The following is a 23,176-nucleotide window of genomic DNA, read 5'->3' as shown; positions in this document are numbered from 1 at the left end:
TTGAATTGTCTATATTCTGCATGCAAATCCCTTATGAGATATATGATTTATAAATATTTTCTCCCATTCTTTGGGTTGTTTTTTCACTTTCTTGATAGTGTCTTTGAAACACAAAAGTTTTTAATTTTGACAAAGTCCAACATTTTTATTTTTTCTTGCTTATTTGGTGTCGTATCTACAAAACCATTACCTAATCCAAGGTTTTGAAGATTTGTGCATGTGTTCTCTTCTAGGAGTTTTATAGCTTTAGCTCCTTACATTTAGGTCTTATATCCATTTTGAGTTAATTTTTGTATATGGTGTGAAGTAGGAGGCCAACTTCATTCTCTTTTTTTTTTTTTTTCTTTAAAGATTTAATTTTTTTTCCTTTTTCTCCCCAAAGCCCTCTGGTACATAGTTGTATATTCTTCGTTGTGGGTCCTTCTAGTTGTGGCACGTGGGACGCTGCCTCAGCGTGGTTTGATGAGCAGTACCATGTCCACGCCCAGGATTCGAACCAATGAAACACTGGGCCGCCTGCAGCGGAGCAAGTGAACTTAACCACTCGGCCACGGGACCAGCCCCCCAACTTCATTCTTTTGCATGTGGAGATCTAGTTGTCCCAGCACCAGTTGTTGAAGAGACTGGTCTTTCCCCATTGAGTGGTCTTTGCATCCTTGCCAAAAATCCACTGAAATAAATGTTAGGCTTTAATTTTAGGTTCTCTGTTCTGTTGATCTATATGTCTGTCCTTATGCCAGTGCCGTACGGTCTTGATTACCATAATTTTGTAGTAAGTATTGAAATAGGGAAATGTGAATCCTTTAGCTTTGTTCTTTTTCAAGATTGTTTTGGCTATTCTGGATCTCTTGCATTCCCATACACATTTACAATGAACTTGTCGATTTCTGCAGAAATGGCAACTAGGATCTTTATAGGGATTGTCTGAATCTGTAAATCAAGTTGGAGTATAATACCATGTTAACAATATTACATCTTCCTCTTCATGAACGCGGAATATCTTTTCATTTATTTGAGTTTTGGGCAATTTCTTTCAACAGTGTTTTGTAGTTTTCAGTGTACAAGTCTTGTACTTCTTCAGTAAAATTTATTCCAGAGTATTTTAATCTTTTTTATGTTATTTAAATGAAATTGTCTTAATTTTACTTTCTGATTGTTCGTTGCTAATAGACAGAAATACAATTGACTTTTTCTATTGAGCATGTATCCTTCAACTTTGCTGACTTTGTTTACTAGTTCTAAAAGTTGTTTAGTGAATTCCTTAGTATTTTCTGTGTACAAGATCATGTCATCTGTGAATAGGTGTAGTTTTACTTCTTCCTTTCCAATCTGTGTGCCTTTTATTTCCTTTTCTTGCCTACTTGCTCTAGCTAGAACCCCCAGTTTAGTACTGGATAGAGGTGGCTAGACAGGACATCACTATCTTGTTCCTGATCTTAGGGGTAAAGCATTCAGTCTTTCACTATTACATAGAAAGTTCGTTGTGGGATTTTCATAGATTCCCTTTAACATTTTGAGGAAGTTCCCTTCTATTCCTAGTTTTTCAATAGTCTCTTAAAAGATGCCCCTCAAAATCTCTCAAAAACAGAATGATAAATAATAGTAATTTTTAAAGTCCACTTCATTTGAGATTTACATCCTGTGGTTGTGACCTACTTTGTCCCTCATCTTTGCTTTCATCTATCACTCCTAATCTCTTTTTTGTATTCACTGAATCTTTGTGACCTGTATCTCACTCTTGCTTTTCACTCTAAATGCCATCATCACTCATCATGCTTTCAAAATTTGTCTGCTTATCAGCAACTACAAAATCTTATGCTTTCTGATATTATAAATAGTGTGTGTTTACCATAAGGGGTTTTTTGTTTTGTTTTGTTTTCTCTCAGAAAATTAAGTATAGAACAGGGAAACAAACCCTAGTAGTTCAACTAGAGATAACACTATTATATTACAGCATTACATATATTATATAGACATTAAATATGTATGTATCACAAAACATATATATAAACATGTACACACACCCCCATAAAATAACCTGGGTTGTACTAATTTTGCTGATTTTAAAGTTGAATTTATTTTACAAATTTATTTATAGGTTTGTTTGTTAATATATATAGACACACACACAAATGTATATGTATTTTTTGCTAGATGGGATCATTCTGTACATTAATTTTTATATTCAGTTTTTTCCTACTGGCATTAAATCCAGGGGTGTTTTAATCACCATGTCTTTAAACATTATTTGAAAATACATTTTTTATTGCTGTTATATATATGGATTTACCATACTATTTTTTTATTATTAGACATTTGGGTTGCTTCTAATTTTTCTCTGTTGTAAATAAAACTTTACACATTCTTTACAGTTTGCACTAATTTTTTCTTAGGGTAGGTTTTTAGAAATGGAATTAATGTTTTATTCAGTCTTGCTAAACAACTGTCTAAAATGGTCGTAACAGTTTACATTCTAACTAGCAGTGTATAAGTGTAATAATTCTTTTTTTTTTTCAGTTCGGATTCTGAAATAATAGGTTATGCTTTGGACACATTATATAATATAATATCTAATGATGAAGAAGAAGAAGTAGGTAAGTTTATTTTACTGTGTTTTCTGTACGTAAGATTAACTGGATTGTGCCAATTTTGCTGATTTTAATCTAGAGTTTATTTTACAAATTTATAAGGTTTTTTTTTTTACCTTTTGCCTATCAGTAGAGGAAAGACAAGCTTAGTTTCGGAAAATATCTTTAAGATGATTGCTTTGTGTGTGATTTGGAGATAGAATGAGATTCTTCTTTAAAAAATATTTTTCCCTGTCTTTGTATTTGGTTTTAGTGAAGCAATATGAATATTAACAACCTCTGGATTAAATAGTCATTTTTGGCTATTGATTGAAAATTCAAACTATTTTATTTATATGTTATCTGGTGAGCAATATGAAGTAGAAGGTTTTTTCCTAATACTTAAACTTTGAACATATGATTTATGTTAATTTCTAAAGGACAGTGTATTAAATTTAGAAAGTTTTCTTTACATTAAGTCTGTTTAGGGGACCAGCCCTGGCGTAGTGGTTAAGTTTGGCACACTCTGCTTCAGTGGCCCTGGTTTGCAGGTTCAGGTCACGGGCACGGACCTACACCACTTGTCAGCCATGCTGTGGCAGCAACCAACATATAAAATAGAGGAAACATTGGGACAGATGTTAGCTCAGGGTGAATCTTCCTCAGCAAAAAAAAAAAAAAAAAAGAAAGAAAAAAAACGTAGGTCTGTTTAGTGTGAAATGATATGAACCAGTTTGAAATCACACATTTCTTTGGTATATCCTTCTTTTTCTTTTTTGTTTCACATTACTTGCGTACTTAAAAAGTAGTCTGTCATTTACTTAATTTATTTTATTGTTGGTACATGAAGTGTTTGACCGGAAGTCTGTATGTGTGTTTTACATATTGTAAAAGCATGCATTGAGTAGCATTTCATAATACTGTTGAAGTGTGTGTTCCTTATATCATTAGGGAGACAATCGTTTCATTATTCTGGACAATTGAAGAATGGACATATTTGTGTATTTTATAAGTCTAATTAAAACTGAAATTATAGAATCTTTCAAAACTGAGTAGACAAATCATAAAGAAATGTAGATGATATTGACTTTCCAGATATTTTATTTAAATAAAAGCAGAGCAGAAATATATGTAGACATTAGCTTCACGGAATACCAGTAATAGGAACATTTGAAACTGGGTTGTATTGAATAGTCAGTTTCCTAGATTTAAATATCCTTGTCTTAAAATTTTATTTCTTTCTGATATCTAGCTTAAAATTTAACTGTTAAGTTCTCAGGGGTGAGAAATCTTTAACAAACATAATTTGGTACCCATGGAAAAAGAGGCTGTCAGTCAGCATAGCAATACTTAAATACAATACAGATAAGAACACACTTTGAAGAAAAAGATACTTAGTTTTCCTAGTTAGTTCTCAGAGAGAAAATTAGGTGCAACACACTTGTTAGAACACATTAAAGAAAAACTTTTTTTTCTTAGTTGTTTCAGATGAGAAATTTAGCTCTTTTTCTAGTTGGTTTGTAATAGATAATTTTTCTGTTTCAAAAAATTATATAGCAGCAATAATTTTTAGTTAGGCAGTTTTCCTTTGTTTTAAATTTATAATATAGTCACGTTTAGAGTCCAGTTTTTTGTTTCTCTGTATATATTTCAGCTCTTTATTTTTAATTCAGCATCCAAAAACTGATCCTTTGGATAAAACAGGAAAAATGATTCTTTGGAGAAACAGTGGTAGAATCACTTTTTCTAGGAAGATTAAAATAGGAACTTAAACCTTCTTCTGAAAATTTACTTAGCCTGGAAAAGTCCTTAAAAAAAATCTAGATATTGAGAAGCATGTCCTTCAGTTCTATTAATGATACTTTCCTTCTACTGCTTCATCTAAAGGTAATTCTTAGCTGACATAATGAACTTCATTTTAGAGTTCTTTACCTTGGAGATATTTTATAAACCTTTAACTTATTGATAAATCTGTCTCAATCTTGAATATATAGCATATGCTATATCTCTTTTAGGATCTCAGGTATTTGAGTAAAATGAATATGAATCTCTTCTTCCAAGAGATTATATTGCTTATTTGACATTTTTAAGCTCTTATTTATTTTATTGTGAACACCACTACATAAGAAGCTGTTGTCTTTATCACCCACTTTTTATGTATTTATTTTTGTCTACCTTTTCAGATGATGTTGAAGGTAAAAGATTGCGTTTACATATGCATGATGCTTTTAGGCATAATTTCTGATAATATAAAAGGACACTGTCAAGTGATGTTTCATCTGGCTGGTAAAAAAATCTTGAGATTTGTTTCACTGCATAATAATTCCTTATTTAAAGAGGAATATTTGATAATCTTATGTTGCTATTTATTATTTCTGTTACTACTAAATCTGTTGTCTAGAACACAAAATATATTCTAGTGTGTCTTTTAACAAAATTAAAAATTTTTCTCTGAAAGGGCAATCTATTCAAATTACTTTCTGTGTACTTCCTGGAAAAAAATTTTTGAGGTGGTTAATTTAAAAATAAAAATAGGGGCCGGCCCTGTGGCCAAGTAGTTAAGTTCTCGCACTCTGCTGCAGCTACCCAGGGTTTCGCAGGTTCGGATCCTGGGCGCGGACATGGCACCGCTCGTCAGGCTGTGCTGAGGCGGCATCCCACATGCCACACAACTAGAAGGACTCACAACTAAAATATACAACTATGTACCAGGGGGCTTTGCGAAGAAAAAGGAAAAATAAAATCTTAAAAAATAAAAATAATATTTGAATATGTACACGCACATATTTATACATATAAATTTTACCAACATTCAATAAGAACTGGAAGGTATTCCAGTTTGGAGAATACTTATATGTTGATATTGTCCCTTTAAAATCATGTACAATAATGTCTGGTTGTTGACATTTTTATGTTAATTCATAGAACTCACCAATATTGTCTTTCTTTTTTCTTGTAGTCTGTTTCAACTTCCAGTTACATTTGACATTGGTATTTCTTTTCCTCATAATTAGAGTAACCAAGTTTTATTTTATTTAATTTTACCATTTTTCCTGAGATCCTTAACTGTTTAAAATGAGGAACAGAATATCCTTATGTAAAGTAGGTTTAAAATGGCACATAACAAAGTTGCCTATATATAACTAAAAACTAACAAAAGAAACTAACTTATTAAAGTGTATAGCATTACCTCTTGTGACATTGAACCCCTTGTTTGAAAGCAGAAAATACCCGAGCATTATGGCTTGACTTTTGTGACAAGAAGTTATTTCTTTGTTGAGTAGTACAGATCAGTAGTTGTTATTTCTGTTATTGTTTCATCCTATTTGTTTAGAGCTTTAAAATTTACAGTGTTTTTATGTCCATTATCTTATTTGATCTTCATAGCAGCCTGTGAGTTAGGTGGTATTTTTCTCTTTTCTAAAAATGAGAAAATGGAAGCCCAAGAGATCATCTAACTTATAGTATCATCTAGTAAATAGGATAACAGTATTTTTTTTGAAAGATTCTGTATATTTTTTTAAGTATTCCATAGATTTCTGATGTAATAAGTTGTGGCCATTTTTCTGACTAGATTCTTTATTAAATCTTATAATTTACATAACTACTTTATAGAGGATGCAGACAAATGTCAAAAAACATAGGTGTACTTGTTTAACTAATTGGCCATGGTGTAAAAGAAGATTACTTGATATTCTCTCACTCTGAGTTAGGACTACTGTCATTAGAACATCTCTTTCTATAAAGCAGTTTTGTCCTCCATAATATGGATTATGAACTTAAGTGGAGTTCTAAAGAGAAGGTCCAGAAATGTTTTTAAATATTGTTTATACCTCTGGAAGAAATACAACTGTAGATATATATGCATAAATGTATATACACATATTTAGTTTAAAACCAGTGATTTAAATAGGCCTGAAATGTTTCCAGAGATATATAAGGGCTTTTTAAAAAGTAATCTTTAATTTTATATACCTGTCTTAGGTTTATTTTCACTGTAGTAACAAAAGACCATTTAGTTCTTCTTTTGTTTTTTTATTTACCTTACAGTAAAGGGTCATTGACTTTTACATGTTATAATAAGTATAGCATATAGCATATATTCATTGTGCTCAGTGCAAACAATGAATTAAACTTTTTCTTGGGTTAAATGTGCATTCCTTAAAGTGTAGCACAAAAGTCCCAGATTTCTTTGTATTAAAAGGAGTCCATAGTTAAATAAATGTAACATACTATATCCCCCTCTGAAGCATCACAAAATTTACACTACTGTAGTAAGTGCTGAGAATCCTTACCTGTTAAGCTTTGTTTAATTGAAGTACATTTGTGCACAGGTGCTTAGTTACATCAGATTCCTATTAACATGCCACACTGTACTGCATTTTGAGAAATAATAACCAAGGCTTAAACCCACAGCTTAGTTGTCTGCATTAATCCATGTAAAAATATTTCAACATTTAAAAAGATTTTTCAGGGCTGGCCCAGTGGCGCAGCGGTTAAGTACGCACGTTCCACTTCGGCAGCCCGGGGTTCACTGGTTCGGATCCTGGGTGTGAACATGGCACCATTTGGCAAGCGATGCTGTGGCAGGCGTCCCACATATAAACTAGAGGAAGATGGGCACGGATGTTAGCTCAGGGCCAGTCTTCGTCAGAAAAAAGAGGAGGATTGGCAGATGTTAGCTCAGGGCTAACTAATCTTCCTCGAAAAATATATATATATGTATTTCACAGAAGGAATCCATCAAGCCTGTATACATTTTTTTCTCCTTCCTTTTTATATGAGCTTACAAGTTTTGATATTCTCCCAGATGTCATTGTCTTTTATTTTGAGCTTTTCTCTAGAAGTCACAGCTTTTAGCCCAAGAGCATTGTCTGCCTTATAAGCAAGATTGTTAGACCCACTTAATATTTTAAATAATTTAAATAATTTGTCAGTATTACAAATTGAGAGCTTTCACATCACGTTTTGGATTTAGACTTCTCTTTTTTAAAAAAATCTGAGGACAGTGATGTCAGCAACATGTCGACATGAGACTCTCCCTTTGTCTCTCTCCTTCATCTACAACTACTAAAACATCCATAACTCAACAATGCTTCCTCTGTCCAACACACCAGGACACTGGAGAAAGCTACACATTTGTACATCTGAAGATTAATGGATTGGAACACACAGAGGAGGTAAAATCAGGCAACAGTGGAGGCGATGCCCATGATTCCAGTCCGTAGCTGTGATCTGCAGCCCCAGGGAACCTGGTAGCAGCAGCATCCCCAGCCACAGAGAACTGGGTGGTAGCAGTGGGACCCACAACCCGGCATCACTCCAGCCATTGCAGCGCCCACAACCCCAGCCCCCCGTACTTGCATACCCAACAGCCTCAGATGTGGCAGAAGCACCTCCCATTCCAGTGCCCCTAGCAAGCGACTCCAGCAGTTGCAGTGACGCCAGCAGCAGCAAGACACTAGTGACTCCAGAGTCACAAACAGCTACAAGGAAAGCAACTGTGACATCTCTGGCAGAGGCAGTGGAGGGTGGGAAGTGCCAATTCTCAAATATAGCCAGAGGAAGCTCAAAGAAAAGAAGCCAAAAACTTGTGTCATAGTACCACCTACTGAAAAACAAAAAACCTCTAATTACCAATCTGTTGAACTGTTAGAATCAAAGTAAACAAAGCTTTACTTAAATAAGAAATGTCTTCACTACTTCAGATATGCTGGCAGAGGAACAACGCAGCAAGCACCATGGAAAACTACGGTAACACAGTGTCACAAAAAGAAAATAACGGTTCTCTAGAAACCAAACTTAAAGTCATGGAAGATTGTGATCTAACTGATAGACGATTCAAAATAGCTGTCATGAAGAAACTCAGTGAGCTACAAAACTCAGAAAGACAGTTCAGTGAACTTAGGAATAAAATTAATGAACAGAAGGAATACTTTACCAAAGAGATTGAAACTCTAAAAGAGAGCCAGACAGAAATTCTGAAACTGAAGAACTCAATACATGAGATTAAGAGTGCAATAGAAAGCATTGGAAATAATGGAAGAGAAAATTAGCAAGCTCATAGATGGAAGTCTAGAAATGATTCAGGTAGAAGAGAAGAGAGAACTAAGATTTTTTTAAAATGAAAAATCTCTACAAGAACTGTCCAACTCCATTAGATAAAGTAACATAAGGATAGTAAGTACCACAGAAGGAGAGGAGAGGGAGAAGGGAGCAAGAGATTAATTAAAGAAGTAATAGCTGAGAACTTCCCAAGCCTGGAGAAGGAACTGAATATATAAGTCCGTGAAACTGATAGGACACTAATTATCCCAACACAAAAAGACACGTTATATTAAAACTGTCAAAGGTCAGTGATAAAGAAAGAATTTTAAAGATAGCCAGGGGAAAAAAGATAGTAACCCACAAAAGAACCCCCATTAGCCTGTCAGCAGAATTCCCTGGAAACTCTACAGGCCAAGAGAAAATAGAATGATATGCTCAGAATATCGAAAGATGAAAACTGTCAGCCAAGAGTACCCTATCCAGCAAAGTTATCCATCAGATAGGAAGGAGAATGAAAGGCTTTCTCAGATGAACAGAAGCTGAGGGAGTTCATCACTGGTAGACCTGCCTTACAAGAAATGTTAGAAGGAGGCTTTGTACCTGAACAAAAAGGCAAAAGTACACAAAACTTTGAGTAAGGTGATAAATAGAATAAAAAATTACAACTCTATAACAGAATAGGTTATTATACAGTTATAGCATAAAGATTAAAGGCATGAAAAGCATCAAAAATAACTATAGCTGTTTCAATTTGATAACAAACTCACAACATAAAAAGGGATGATTTGGAACAACAGAAACGTAAAAGGGGAAGAGGAAAAGGACGGAACCTGCATAGGCAAATGAAGATAAGACAGTACCAGCAGGAAAAGGACTATCTTATTTCTGAGACCTTTCATACAAACCTCATGGTAATCACAAAAAGAAAAATTCAGAACACAGTCACAAAACATAAAAAAGGAAATTCAGAAACACATCACAAAAAACCACCAAACTGAAATGACAGGCAGAAACACAAGGAAAAAGAAACAATGGAAATATAGAGCAACCAGAAAATAAAAGATAAAATGGCAGTATTCTTTCCTCATGTATCAATTATCACCCTAAATGTAAATGAATTAAATTCACCAATCCAAAGACACAGATGAACTAAAATGAGACACAGATGAAATAAAAATGAGACCCAACAGTACAATAATATGGGTTCAGGAGACCCATCTCAGCTCTAGGATAAACATGGGCTTAAAGTGAAGGGCTAGAAGGTGATACTCCAAGCAAATGGCAACCAAGAGAAAGCAGGTGTAGCTATACTTTTGCCATACAAAATAGACTCCAATATAAAAAGATAACGAGATAAAGGTGGATGTTATGTAAGGATAAAGGGGACAATTCATCAAAAAGAAATTTATTAATATATGTGTGCCTAACATAGGAGCATCAAAATATATAAAGCAATTATTAACAGACCTAAACTGAGACATTGACAGCAACACAATAATAGTAAGGGACTTTAACATCCCAATTATGTCAGTGGATAGATCATCAGACTGAAAGTCAACAAGGAAATATTGGCCTTAAATGAAACATTAGACCAGTTGGGCTTAATAGGTATAGAGAGAGAACATTCCATCCAAAAGCAATAAAATACACATTCTTCTCAAGAGCAGATGGAACATTCTCAAAGATAGACCACATGTTGGGAAACAAAACAAGTCTCGGTAAATTTAAGAATACTGAAATCATATCAAGCATCTTTCCAACCACAGTGGTAACAAACTAGAAATCAGCTTACAAGAAGAAAGCTGGAAAAGTCACAGATATGTGGAAACTAAACAACATGCTAATGAACAACTGTTGAATCAATGAAGAAATAAAAGGAGAAATCAAAAATACCTTGAAGCAAATAAAAATGAAAACACAACATATCAAAGTCTATGGAATTCAGCAGAAGTGGTACTGAGAGGGAATTTTGGGGCAATACAGGCCCACTTGGAGAAACAAGAAAAATCTCAATAAACAATCTAAGATACACCTAAAGGAACTGTAAAAGAGGGACATATGAAGCCCCAAATCAGTAGAAGGAAGGAAATAATAAAAATCAGTGGAAATAAATGAAATAGAGACTAAAAAGACAAAAAAAAAAAAAACCCAGTTGATGAAACTAAGCTCTGGTTCTTTGAAAGGATAAACAAAATTGCCAAACCTTTAGCTAGACTTTTATAAGAAAAGAAGAGAGAAGGCTCAAATAAATGAAAACAGAAAGGAAAGAGGAGAAAGTACAATGGATACCACAGAAAATCAAAGGATTATAAGAGAATACTGTGAAAAGCTACATGCCAACAGGTTGATAACCTAGAAGAAATGGATAAATTTCTAGAATCATTCAGCCTTCCAAAACTGAGTCAAGAAGAAATAGAGAATCTGAAAGATCAATCACTAGAGTCAGGAGAGCGAAACTGTAATCAAAAACCTCCCAAAAAATAAAAGTCCAGGACCAGATGGTTTGTGTGGTGAATTCTACCAAACATTCAGGGAAGATTTAATGCCTGCCCTTCCCAAACTCTTCCAAAATACTGAAGAGGACGAGACGCTTCCTAATTCATTTTACAAAGACAAAACCAGACAAGGACAAAACAAAAAATGAAAATTACAAGCCGATATTGCTGACAAACAGGTGCAAATCATGCTGTATTAGCAAATCAAATACAATACATTAAAAGGATTGTATACCATGATCAAGTGTGATTTATTCCAGGGATGCAAAGATGGTTCAACATCCAAAAATCGGTGTGATGCAGCACATTAACAAAATGAAGAATAAAAATCACATGACCATTTCAGTAGATGCAGGGAAAACATTTGACAAAATTCAGTGTCTGTTTATGATAAAAACTCAATAAAATGAGTATTGAAGAAAAACACCTCAATGTAACAAAGGCCAAATGTGACAACCCACAGCTAGCATCATACTCACTGGTGAAAACTGACAGCTGTCTTCCTAAGATCAGGAGCAAGATAAGGATGCCCACTCTCACAACTCATATTCAACATAGTATTGGAAATCCTAGCCAGAGCAATTAGGCAAGAAAAAGAAATAAAATGTATCCAGGTTGGAAAGGAAGAAATAAAACTCATTATTTATGGATGACATGAGTTTTTATGTGGAAAACCCTAAAGAATCCACCAAAAAACCATTAGAAATAATAAACGAATACAATAAAGTTGCAGAGTACAACCAAAAAAAGCAGTTGCGTTTCTATGCATTAACAATGAACTAGCAGAAAGAGAAATCAAGAATACACTCTCATTTACAATTGCAACAAAAACAATAAAATACCTGGGAATAAACTTACCCAACGAGGTGAATGACCTATGCACTGGAAACTATGAGACACTGTTGAAAGAAATTGAAGACACAAAGAAATGGAAAGATATACCATGCTCATGGGTTGGAAGAATTAACATGGTTAAAATGTTCCTATTATTTAAAGCAATCTACAGATTCAGTGGAATCCTTATCAAATTCCGAACAATATTTTTCATGCAAATAGAACAAAGAATCCTGAAATTTATGTGGAACCACAAAAGACTGAACAGTCAAAGCAATCCTGCAGAAAAAAAAGCTGGAGGTATTGCATTTCTGGATTTCAAAATATACAACAAATCAATGGTAATCAAAACAGTGTGGTACAGACAGAAAAACACACACACAGATCAGTGGAACAGAATTGAGAGCCCAGAAATAAACCCACACATTTATGAACAGCTAATTTTCCACAAAGGAGCAAATAAACAACAGAGAAAGGAAAGTCTCTTCAGTAAGTGGTGTTGGGAAAACTGGACAGCCGCATTCAAAAGAATGAAAGTAGACCACTATCTTACACCATACACAAAAACTAACTCAAAATGGACTAAAGACTTCAATGTAAGACCTAAAACCATAAACTCCTAGAAGAAAATATAGGCATTACATTCTTTGACATTGGTCTTAGCAGTATCTTTTTGAATATGTCTCTTCAGGCAATGGAAACAAAAGAAAAAATAAACAAATGGGACTACATCAGACTAAAAACCTTCTGCATGCAACAAAATGAGAAGACAACCTACCAACTGGGAGAAGATATTTACAAATCATGTGTCCAATAAGGGGTTAATATCCAAAATACATAAAGAACTCATAGAACACAGCAGACAAAACAACTTGATTAAAAAATTGGCAGAGGATCCAAACAGACATTTTTCCAAAGAAGATACACAGTTGGCCAACAGGCACATGAAAAGATGTTCAGCGTCACTAATATTAGGGAAATGCAAATCAAAACCACAGTTAGATATCACTTCATGTCCATCAGAATGGCTGTTCTTAAGAGACATAACAGAGAGGATGTGGAGAAAAGAGAACACTCTTACACTTCTGGTTGGAATGTAATTTGGTGCAGCCACTATGGAAAACAATATGGAGATTAAAAATACAACTACCATATGATGTAACCATTCTACTTCTGGGTATTTATCCAAAGAACACGAAAACACTAATTTGAAAAGATATACACACCCCTATGTTTGTTGCAATATTATTTACAATAGCCAAGATATGGAAATAACCTAGGAACCCATTGATGGATGAATGGATAAAGAAGATGTGGTATACATATACAATAGAATATTACTCAGACATAAAAAAAGATGAAATCTTGCCATTTGCAGCAATATGGATGGACCTTGAGGGTATTATGCTAAGTGAAATAAGTCAGAGGGAGAGAGACAAATACCATATGATTTCACTTGTATGTGGAATAAAAAAAATAAATAATATGAGCCCAGCCCAGTGGCATAGCAGTTAAGTTTGCATGTTCCACTTCAGCAGCCCAGGGTTCACCGGTTTGGATCCCGGGTGCAGACCTACACACCACCTGTCAAGCCATGCTGTGGGGGCGTCCAACATATAAATAGAGGAAGATGGGCAAAGATGTTAGCTCAGGGCCAGTCTTCCTCAGGAAAAGGAGGAGGATTGGCAGCAGGTGTTAGCTTAGGGCTCATCTTTCTCAAAAATAAACAAATTAATAAAGGAACAAACACGACAAAACAAAAAGGAACACATAAATATGGGAACAGATTGGTGGTTACCAGAGGGGAAGGAGGGTGAGAGGAGGACGAAATGGGTAAAGGGGTCAATTTCATGGTGATGGATGGAAACTCAGTTCTGGTGGTAAACACACTGTAGTGTATACAGAAGTCAAATTATAATGTTGTACATATGAAACTTATATAACGTTATAAACCAGTATCAGCTCAGTTAAAAAAAAAAAAAAAACAAAACTGAAGGGCCCAGCCTCGTGGCTGAGTGGTTAAGGTTCCACGTGCTCCGCTTCAGCAGCCTGGGTTTATGGGTTCACATCCCAGGCATGGACCTATTCCATTCATCAGCCACACTGGGGCAGTGTCCCACATATAAAAAAACTAGAGGGTGATTGGCAACAGATGTTAGCTCAAGGCAAATCTTCCACAGGGGGGAAAAAAAAACCTGAAGACTGATGACCTTCATTCTCACATGGCAGCAGTCTGCTAGAGCTGCTTCCCTTAGATTGGGCATATATACTCTCCATCCCCCCTATTGTCTTACACCCAGCCTCCTTCACTGACGTACCTTACTGTCTTGCCCCTTTATTTGAGTTTATATACTATATCCATACCACTCAAATAAAAACTATTATGCAATAAACACCTCAGAAGCATTATTTTATTATTTATATACCCTAGTGCTGTCTGATGCAACAAATATGAATATATGCAAATGGAAAATAGCTCTACAAAGCATTCATCATTAGGTCATCACATTGCCGTGATCATGATTTCTAGAGGGAGATGATTCTTAGGGAGAGATTATAAGTTACTTGCCTTTTCAACATAGATTTCGCGTGTATTTGGAGAGCTATTCACTTGACACGTGTTCCCTGTAAGCTGCTTTTTCTACAGTTTTCTTCATCTGCTTTTCTATCTATAGAATTTCATTAGAATTTGGCTAGATATTTGTTCCTGGTACCATCTCCCACACAGTCATGGTTTGTTAGGGTTCTGGAGTGGCTTAAAACAAGAAACGCTCATTAGCCCACTGAATCTTAGGATGTTTTATTGGATACATGGCATTTACCATACTGTGAGAATTGGGGCTCCTATTCATAACTGATTCCAATGATGGAAATTTTCAAAACATTTTATCAGTTCTCAAATTCTCACATCTTTTCCAGTTTTTTGGTAATTTTCCTTTCTATCATTACGTCAACTTGCAAATAAAAATGTGGGAGGTGTGCAGTTCTTGCTACTTACCTGGTTCAAGTTTCTTTTTCAACTCCATTCATAGATAAATTCACCTTTGAGCTTTGAAAATCACAGTTTACTATGTAAATCTTACTTTCAGAGGTGTGTGAATAATCAGGGCACCGAATTTTATCAGCTCCCAAAGGAACAACAGGAAATCCTTCAAGCAGATCCATGAGAGAGAATATCCCTTGAGTGCACTCTAGTTATGTTTGAGTATTCAGCTTCCTAATGGGTACTATTAGTCGCTGCCACTTTAATACTCTGGACGTATCAATGATTGTGCAGTAACATGATGATAGCTTTCAAATGTAGTTTTTTTCATCCCTTCATCCCCTCTTCTACCTGTTTTTCCTCGAGTGGAAATAGTGACTGCTTTCATAAACAATTCTGAAGCCACTGTTAATCTGAGAAATCAAACTGAAAGGGCAAAAAATTAATAGTTTGCTAATGTTAAAAAATATGCAACATTTATTTTTAGCACTCAAACAATCATAAACTCAAATAACTGCTTTTTTGGTACATTGCATGTAATTTTTATGAGAAAGACAAATATAAGGTAAAATATCAACAGAGCTTGTTTACAGACAAGCGTGTCTCTTGGAATATCATAGAATACATATATATATATATAGGTGGGATTTTTTTTACGTCTTTTGCATCCTGGTGATAATACTCGTTAATGGTAACCTTACAAGAATCTGAAATTTTTTCAGAATCATCAAAAGAAGATTGTTATGTTCTGTATAACTTAAAAACCTTGATAATACATATACATAGATATAGTTTATGTCGTAAATCTTAGGACTGTGGTTCTCAACTGAGGGCGGTTTGGCTCCTCTCACCACCTGAAGGACAATTGACAACATCTGGAGACATTTTTGGTTGTCACAACTGAGGGGAAGTAAGGGATTACAACTAGCATCTTGTGGGTAAAGGCCAGGGATGCTGCTAGACATCCTACAATGCAGAGGGAGACTCTCACAACAATATCAATGTCAGTAGTGGCAAGGTTGAGAAACCCTGTCTTAGGAATGATGAGGAGCCGGATATTACTATCTATTGAGCACTTATTATTTACCAAGCACTGTGCCTTTCCTCAAAGAAAACCCTATGTGAAAGAATTGTACTTATTTTGCAAATAACGAAACTGAGGCTTGATATAATTAGGCTATCTGCCCAAAGTAATGTGGCTACTAAATGGACAAATATGAGTTTAATTTGTCTGACTCGAAAACTTTTGTGAGCTTCTTCCATAAAACTGTATTGCCTCTCAGGAAACTATTTGACTACTCCACACCCTAGCTGTTCTGTATGTAAAGAGAAATTACCTTTATCTGTATTAGCGATGCTACATCATTTCTTGATCATGAATGTATCTGCCCAACCCAGACCTCTCCACTGAAGCTCAATTGTGTCTTCAAATACTTACTTGATATTGCTGCTTGGATTTCTTCCCCACCCCACCCCCCAGCTTTACTGAAATATAATAACTGCACATATATGAATGTACAGTTTGATGAGTTTTGACGTATGTTTAAACCCATGAAACCATCACCACCACCACCAAAATAGTGGACATAATCCAGAAGTTTCCTTGTGTTTGTTTATAATCTATCCCTCCTCCTTCTAGCTCCCATTCAATCACAGATCTGCTTTTGTCACAATAGATTACTTTGCATTTTTCTAGAATTTTATAGAAATAAAATCATATAGTATGCACTCTCTTTTTGGTCTAACTTCATTCACTTAGCATAATTATTTTGAGTTTTATCCATGTTGTATATCAGTAGTCAATTTTTTTGATTACGGAGTAGTATTCTGTTGTGTGAATATACAACAATTGGTTAATCCGTTCCCCTGGGGGTGGGCATTTAGGTTGTTTCCAGTCTTTAGCTGGTTCAAGTAAAGCTTCTGTAAACATTCATGTACAAGTCTTTGTGTGGACGTAGATTTTCATTTCTCTTGAGTGAATTCCTAGGAATACAATGGCTAAGTGATATAGTAGGTGTGTGTAGAACTTTATTAGAAACTGCCAAACTATTTTTCCAAGTAGTTGTATCATTTTACATTCCCACTGGTGCTGTATAAGAGTTGCAGTCCCTCCACATCCTCTCCAGTACTTGATATGGTCAGTCTTTTCAAATTTTAGCTGTTCTAGTAGATGTGAAATGGTATCTTATGGTACTTTTAATTTGTATTTTCATAATGAATAATGATATTGAACACCTTTTTGTGTGATTATTTGCCATCCATATATCTTTCTTCTTTAGTGAAGCATTTATTCAAATCTTTGGTCCATTTTTTATTAGGTTGTTTGTCTTCTTATACTTGAGTTGTAAGAATTCTTTATTCTAGAAACAAGTCTTTTATGATATATATTTCACAAATATTATCTCTCAGTCTGTGACTTGCATTTTCATTTTCCTAATGTATTTTGAAGAGCAAAGTTCTAAATTTAGATTAAGTCCAATTTATCAATTTTTTTCTTTTATAATTTAGGCTTTTGTTTACTATTTATGAAGACGTTGCCAAACCTGAAATCACTGAGATTTTCTCCCGTTTTCGATTAAAAGTTTTATAGTGTTAACTCTTACGATTAGGTCTGTGAGCTAAAGTGTCTATTTCTGGACTTTCTGTTCTATTGGTCTATTTGGCTATCCTTTTGTCTACATGACACTGTCTTGATTACTGTAGCTTTGTATAAATGTTGAAATTATGTAGTGTAAGTCCTCCAGCTTTGTTCTTTTCCAAAATTGTTTTGGGTTTTTTTGGGTTCTTTGCATTCCCATATCAATTTTAGAATCACTTTGTCAATTTCTACCAAAAAAGGCTGACTGAGATTTTGATTGGGATTCTGTTGAATCTGGGGGAAAACTGATATCTTAACAATATTGCACTTTCTCATACAAGAACACAGTATATATATTTATTTAGGTCTTTGTTAATTTCTCTCAAGATTACTTTGCTTTTCCTGTCATCTGCTGGGTTTTTTCCATTTCTAAAGTATGTTAGTATTAAAATCTCACATTTGAAAAAGAACTATTTGAGGGATAATAACTAAGTTTGGTCTTGACTGCCAGCTCTGTTCGTTTACACTCACTGCCTGCAGCAATATGTCGAAAAGGATTAGCTGTGTCTGGTTTGGCTGAGGGAATGGAGAGTAGTGTATTTGCCGTTTATAGTACTATAGGCAGATTTTAAATAATAATTTGCTTTGGTAATTGTTGCTTCAGGTTTTAGTGATCCTTTATATTTTTTTTGACAAAGTATATTGAAACAAATAGTTTAACCTAAAGACTTTTAAGTCTTAAGGACAAACATAAAAATTTTTAAAGAATAAATGAAAAATTAAATGTCAAATTCTGATTTTATTGCCAAATAGCATTATAGGATATATATGTTAGTTAAAAAATACATACTAAAGAATCTGCAGTTGTTTGGCTTAATTTTATAATTAAATTATTTAACACAGCAACACTAACAGTCAGCAAGGACTATGTGTTCAGTTATGGGGGGGGGAACTGAGGTATAATTTACATACAGTAAAATTTATTCTTTAGGGTTGTATAGTCCTGTGCATTTGGGCAGATGTATACAGTAGTGTAACCACTATCACATTTGAGATACACTATTACCAGCACCCCAATAAGTTCCCTTATACTCTAATCAGAAGTTTAACCTAAAAATATTCTTGAGAAAATGTAAAAATCTAAATATCTTTTCTTTGAATATTTTTAAACATTTAAAGAATAAAAATGTATTTAAATGACATTGGAATTTATTTTAAGGCTATGTCTTTCCAGCATAATTGTAATATCACTACCAGCCACACTGTCCAAGAAAGTTAAATCATTTTTGCTTAGTTCCCTCAGCAAAAAGGATACTTTAAAATAACAGCATCATATTGAAGTACTTTATCTTTGAATATTACAGAAGAAAACTCCGCAAGACAGAGTGAGGATTTGGGAAGCCAGTTTACAGAAATTTTCATTAAACAACAAGAAAATGTCACTCTCCTTTTATCTTTATTGGAGGTAAATAAAGAACCTTGCTATTTTTCTCATCCCTTAATAAGCTTCTTTTCTTGCCTTTTTGGGTGTTCTTGAGGAAGCAACATATACATACCTTTTCAAGGTAGTGAAATTTGTTGTATCATTCCAGGAGATTCACATGCATGTTTCAAGAACTCTATAATCTGTTAAGATACTGTTTGCTTCTTATTTCCGTTTTTACAAAATATTTTTTTATCTATCAGTAACAGTTTAATCAGCTTGATCAATTTACATTAACTCTTTTCTTTTTTTTTTTTCCTTTTCTTAAATTACCTCTTTTAAGTTTGCTAAACTGTTTTTCTGTTGGTAGTTTTTGGTACCACTATTAACTGAAAAAAAAAGGTGGTTTTCTTAAAAATGTGAATTACAGATGTTAAATATTTTAAATGCTTATATTGCAGGAGTTTGATTTCCATGTCCGCTGGCCTGGTGTGAAGCTTCTTACTTCTCTTTTAAAGCAACTAGGGCCTCAGGTGCAGCAAATTATTTTAGTCAGTCCCATGGGTAAGTGACTCATCTATCTTAGGTCAGTTTGATTTAAAAGAGGATCCTTCCTGTATAGGGGGACTGACATAATGTGTTATTAAATTGTTTACATTCGAATCACTATTTGTGTTTTTATCTGCCGGTATTTTTCACATGGTTGTGTGTTCTAGGTGTTTCAAGATTGATGGACTTATTAGCAGATTCCAGGGAAGTTATACGTAATGATGTAAGTTGAACTTGAAAAAGAAGTCTGAAAATAATGCTGCTCTTTTTTTCTCTTTGCAAATAAAATCTTTGTTGACTCTTATTCAGAGTCCTAAGAGGTTAGATTTGGAGAGTTGGGGTAATGGCCCATCTTTTAGACATATTTAAGTTATATAAAAGGACACATTATTTGTTGCCTGCCTATCCAGTATTTTGGCTTAGACAAATGATTTTACTGTTCAAATTTGTGCCTTCCACAAGTTTAGGATCTCTTCCCTCCTCTTCTGAAAGGTTGTAGTGACGCCAAACTCTACCTCCAGAAAGAGTAGAGGAAACATCCCTAGACATTAACTGTAAATTTAACAAAGCATTGCATTTGGAATACTCACCCTCATTTGACTGAATATATGTCTCAAAGGATTTTCCATGTAATCTTTATTTAACTATAGAGTACAATTTGCTCTGCAGTTATTTTCCATTCTATTTTAATATTTGTGTATAAGTTTGAATATTTTGTATTGATGTGATACTGTTTTGTTGCTTGAATATTTTTCTCTGTTATCTACAACTTGATCAAAACTATAATACTTTAGATAGCAATTGGAAAAATCTTTTTTTAATTAAATTCTAGAGATAGGAGTTCATATCAAACTAATTCACTCTCCATATCTATACTGAGAAGTCCAAGACTCATGGAAACCAAGTGACTTGCTCTTTGTTAGTGATGTCTTATTCATCTTGGTATTTGTGGTACGTGGATCTGTGCCTTTCTTACCCATCCTCAGTGCTGGTAAATACCATTTGGGTTGCTCTTAGCTCACAACTGGTTAGTGGCAAAGCAGAGACAAAACTGAAGTGCTCTTGACTTCTGCTCCACATAGGTAGTTTTTTTAGCTTTGTATTTAAAATTTCATAGATGTATGTCAGCACAGTATTCTAAGTGGTGAAAAAATAGTAATGTAATTTATGAGGACGTTTCTTATTCCTTAGTATTCTTTTAAGAATTGTCTTATTTAAATTGGACCCATCTACTAGGAATATTGAGTATCTTTCTTTGACTAAACTATTACTGTGTATCTTAAACCTAAAGTTATTCTCCTCTTCTCTCGTCCCTCAGTTTAAATAAGATGATACCCATGGGGCCGGCCCTGTAGCCAAGTGGTTAAGTTCATGCACCCTGCTTCAGCAGCCCAGGGTTCGGATCCTGGGTGTGGACATGGCACCACTCAGTAGGCCACGTTGAGGTGGCATCCCACATGCCACAACTAGAAGGACCCACAACTAAAATATACAACTATGTACTGGGGGGATTTGGGGAGAAAAAAGCAGGGGTGGGGGAAAGAACATTGGCAACAGTTGTTAGCTCAGGTACCAATCTTTGAAAAATAAATAAGATGATACCCTACAAGCCATTTAATAAAGAAGTTCCCTCCTGGGGCTGGCCCCGTGGCCGAGTGGTTAAGTTCGCGTGCTCCGCTGCAGGCGGCCCAGTGTTTCGTTGGTTCGAATCCTGGGCACGGACATGGCACTGCTCATCAGACCACGCTGAGGCAGCGTCCCACATGCCACAACTAGAAGGACCCACAACGAAGAATATACAACTATGTACTGGGGGGCTTTGGGGAGAAAAAGGAAAAATAAAATCTTTAAAAAAAAAAAATCATTTAAAAAAAAGAAGTTCCCTCCTCCTGGATTGCCATTAGTATCATTACCATTTATTTTCGTTTTCAGATATGATTTTTTTTGCATGACTGCATTATCTTGGTACTTAAATATATCATTTCCTTTCTCTCTCTACTTTCTTTTTTTCTGCTCTTAACCTTTTTTTCTCAACTTTCATCTGAGATAAATAAAATAAATAAAATTAGTCTTGATTTATGTTGTTTTTGATTAGTTTTAGGATTAGGATTTAAGTTAAATTTTTGTGGTAACATCTAGATTCTTGGTTTTTGCATGTTTTACAGCCATCTTTTCTTTGGCTTCAGTAAACCTATTCATCTGAATTTTTTCATGGATTCTTACTATCATAACATTATGTAATATAGCACCATAGTATACCACAGTTGACAGCAGCAGTCAGAGGCAGCTAACTGGCACCTCTGGCAGTAATTAATGGCTCTCTCTGACTGCTTGGAATGATATACTACTTGTTTCACCCCCTCTGTTGTGTCTTTTTCTTTCTTTATCCTTCTTTAAAAATTCTCTTTTCTTTCTTTTTAATCAGCTTCCTGATTGCACTATTAATAACAGTTGTCAATGTTGACTAACCTCTGTGGGAGCATATTGGCAAAGATTTTTAGCCCCAGTTTGTTTTATATTTGAATCATTGATTCTGTCCTGGATTTAGAGAATTAGTTGGTCATTTATCATAGGTGCACTGACACTATCATTTTTATTTATGTTACTTAATGCTTAAAAATTAGCAAAAAGGTTAAGAAAACTCTAGGAAGTAACTACTGGCATACTTCTAGATGACAGGCTTTAATTCCATTCTTTAATTTTTAATTTTTTATGATAAGAAACGTAAACACAAAATAGAGAGAACACAGACAAACTTGTCCCTAAACCCATCAGTTTTCATGATTTTGTTATACTTTCTTCATTTACCCCTCCCCTCACCACTCTTTTTTATTTTTGGCTGGAGTATTTAAAAACAAACAAACAATCAATATAATTTCACCATTACGTACTTCAGTATACATGTCATATTTATATGACATTTCCTTATATAGCTGCATTGCCATTATCACATTTAATGAATTAACAATGATCTCTTAGCCCTCAGTTTAAATAAGATAACTATTCCATATTCAGGTTTCCCCGTTATCTCAAAAATATCTTTTACAGGTGGTTTCTTCAAATCAGGATCCAGGCAAAGTTCTTTCATTACATTTGGTTGTTATGTCCGTTAACTTATTCTAAAGGTCTTGATTAGGTTCTGGTTTACCTTTTTGCTGGGATATTTCCTAGGTGTTACAGTGCACTTAATTTTACAACACATCAAGAAACATGAAATATCTGACTGTTTCACTTTTGGTAATCAGTGGGTTTGATTCAGGAGGTGACAGCCAGATCCCTCTATTGCAAAGTTCTCTATCAACCTGACATCAAATTCCTCCATTACATTTGATCATCCATTAATGATCATTGCCCGAATCGGTTATTTTTTTTAAGAATTGCTAACTGATGATTTCTATAATTCTCTCGTTCTCTCACATTGATTAAGCTGTAATCTTCCACAAAGAACTTTACTTCATCAACTAGTCTACTTTATTACCCTGAAATACAGTTCATACATGAAAGGCATGGTAAAAAAATAAGCCCCTTTAATCACCAGTTTTTAAAGTAAGGAGTTGATATCTACTTACTTTCAATGGCCAGTGAGTATACTTTCGTTTTTAATAGCGTTTCAGTAGATGTGTTTGATTAGACCTCTTAATAGTCAGGGAAAAGAAACTAACATGTATTGAGAACTTAAGATATAAGTAGTGTATATAT

At 34.5% G+C, this 23,176-nt stretch overlaps 1 protein-coding gene across 2 annotated transcripts in view; it reads left to right on the top strand.

Moving 5' to 3' along the window:
- The window catches only part of USO1 (USO1 vesicle transport factor), a 94,132-nt gene that overhangs the window by 29,367 nt on the left and 41,589 nt on the right, over positions 1 to 23,176 (top strand). For both annotated transcript variants that reach the window (XM_046657177.1, XM_046657175.1), the window contains exons 4-7: positions 2,518 to 2,594; positions 18,870 to 18,970; positions 19,390 to 19,492; positions 19,645 to 19,700. In XM_046657177.1, the coding sequence (XP_046513133.1) occupies positions 2,518 to 2,594; positions 18,870 to 18,970; positions 19,390 to 19,492; positions 19,645 to 19,700 (337 nt within the window). The remainder of the gene's footprint in view (positions 1 to 2,517; positions 2,595 to 18,869; positions 18,971 to 19,389; positions 19,493 to 19,644; positions 19,701 to 23,176) is intronic.

The sequence above is a fragment of the Equus quagga genome, chromosome 3 (genome assembly GCF_021613505.1).
Source record: "Equus quagga isolate Etosha38 chromosome 3, UCLA_HA_Equagga_1.0, whole genome shotgun sequence".
Lineage (NCBI taxonomy): Eukaryota > Metazoa > Chordata > Mammalia > Perissodactyla > Equidae > Equus > Equus quagga.
This window is presented reverse-complemented; position numbering and strand designations above follow the sequence as displayed.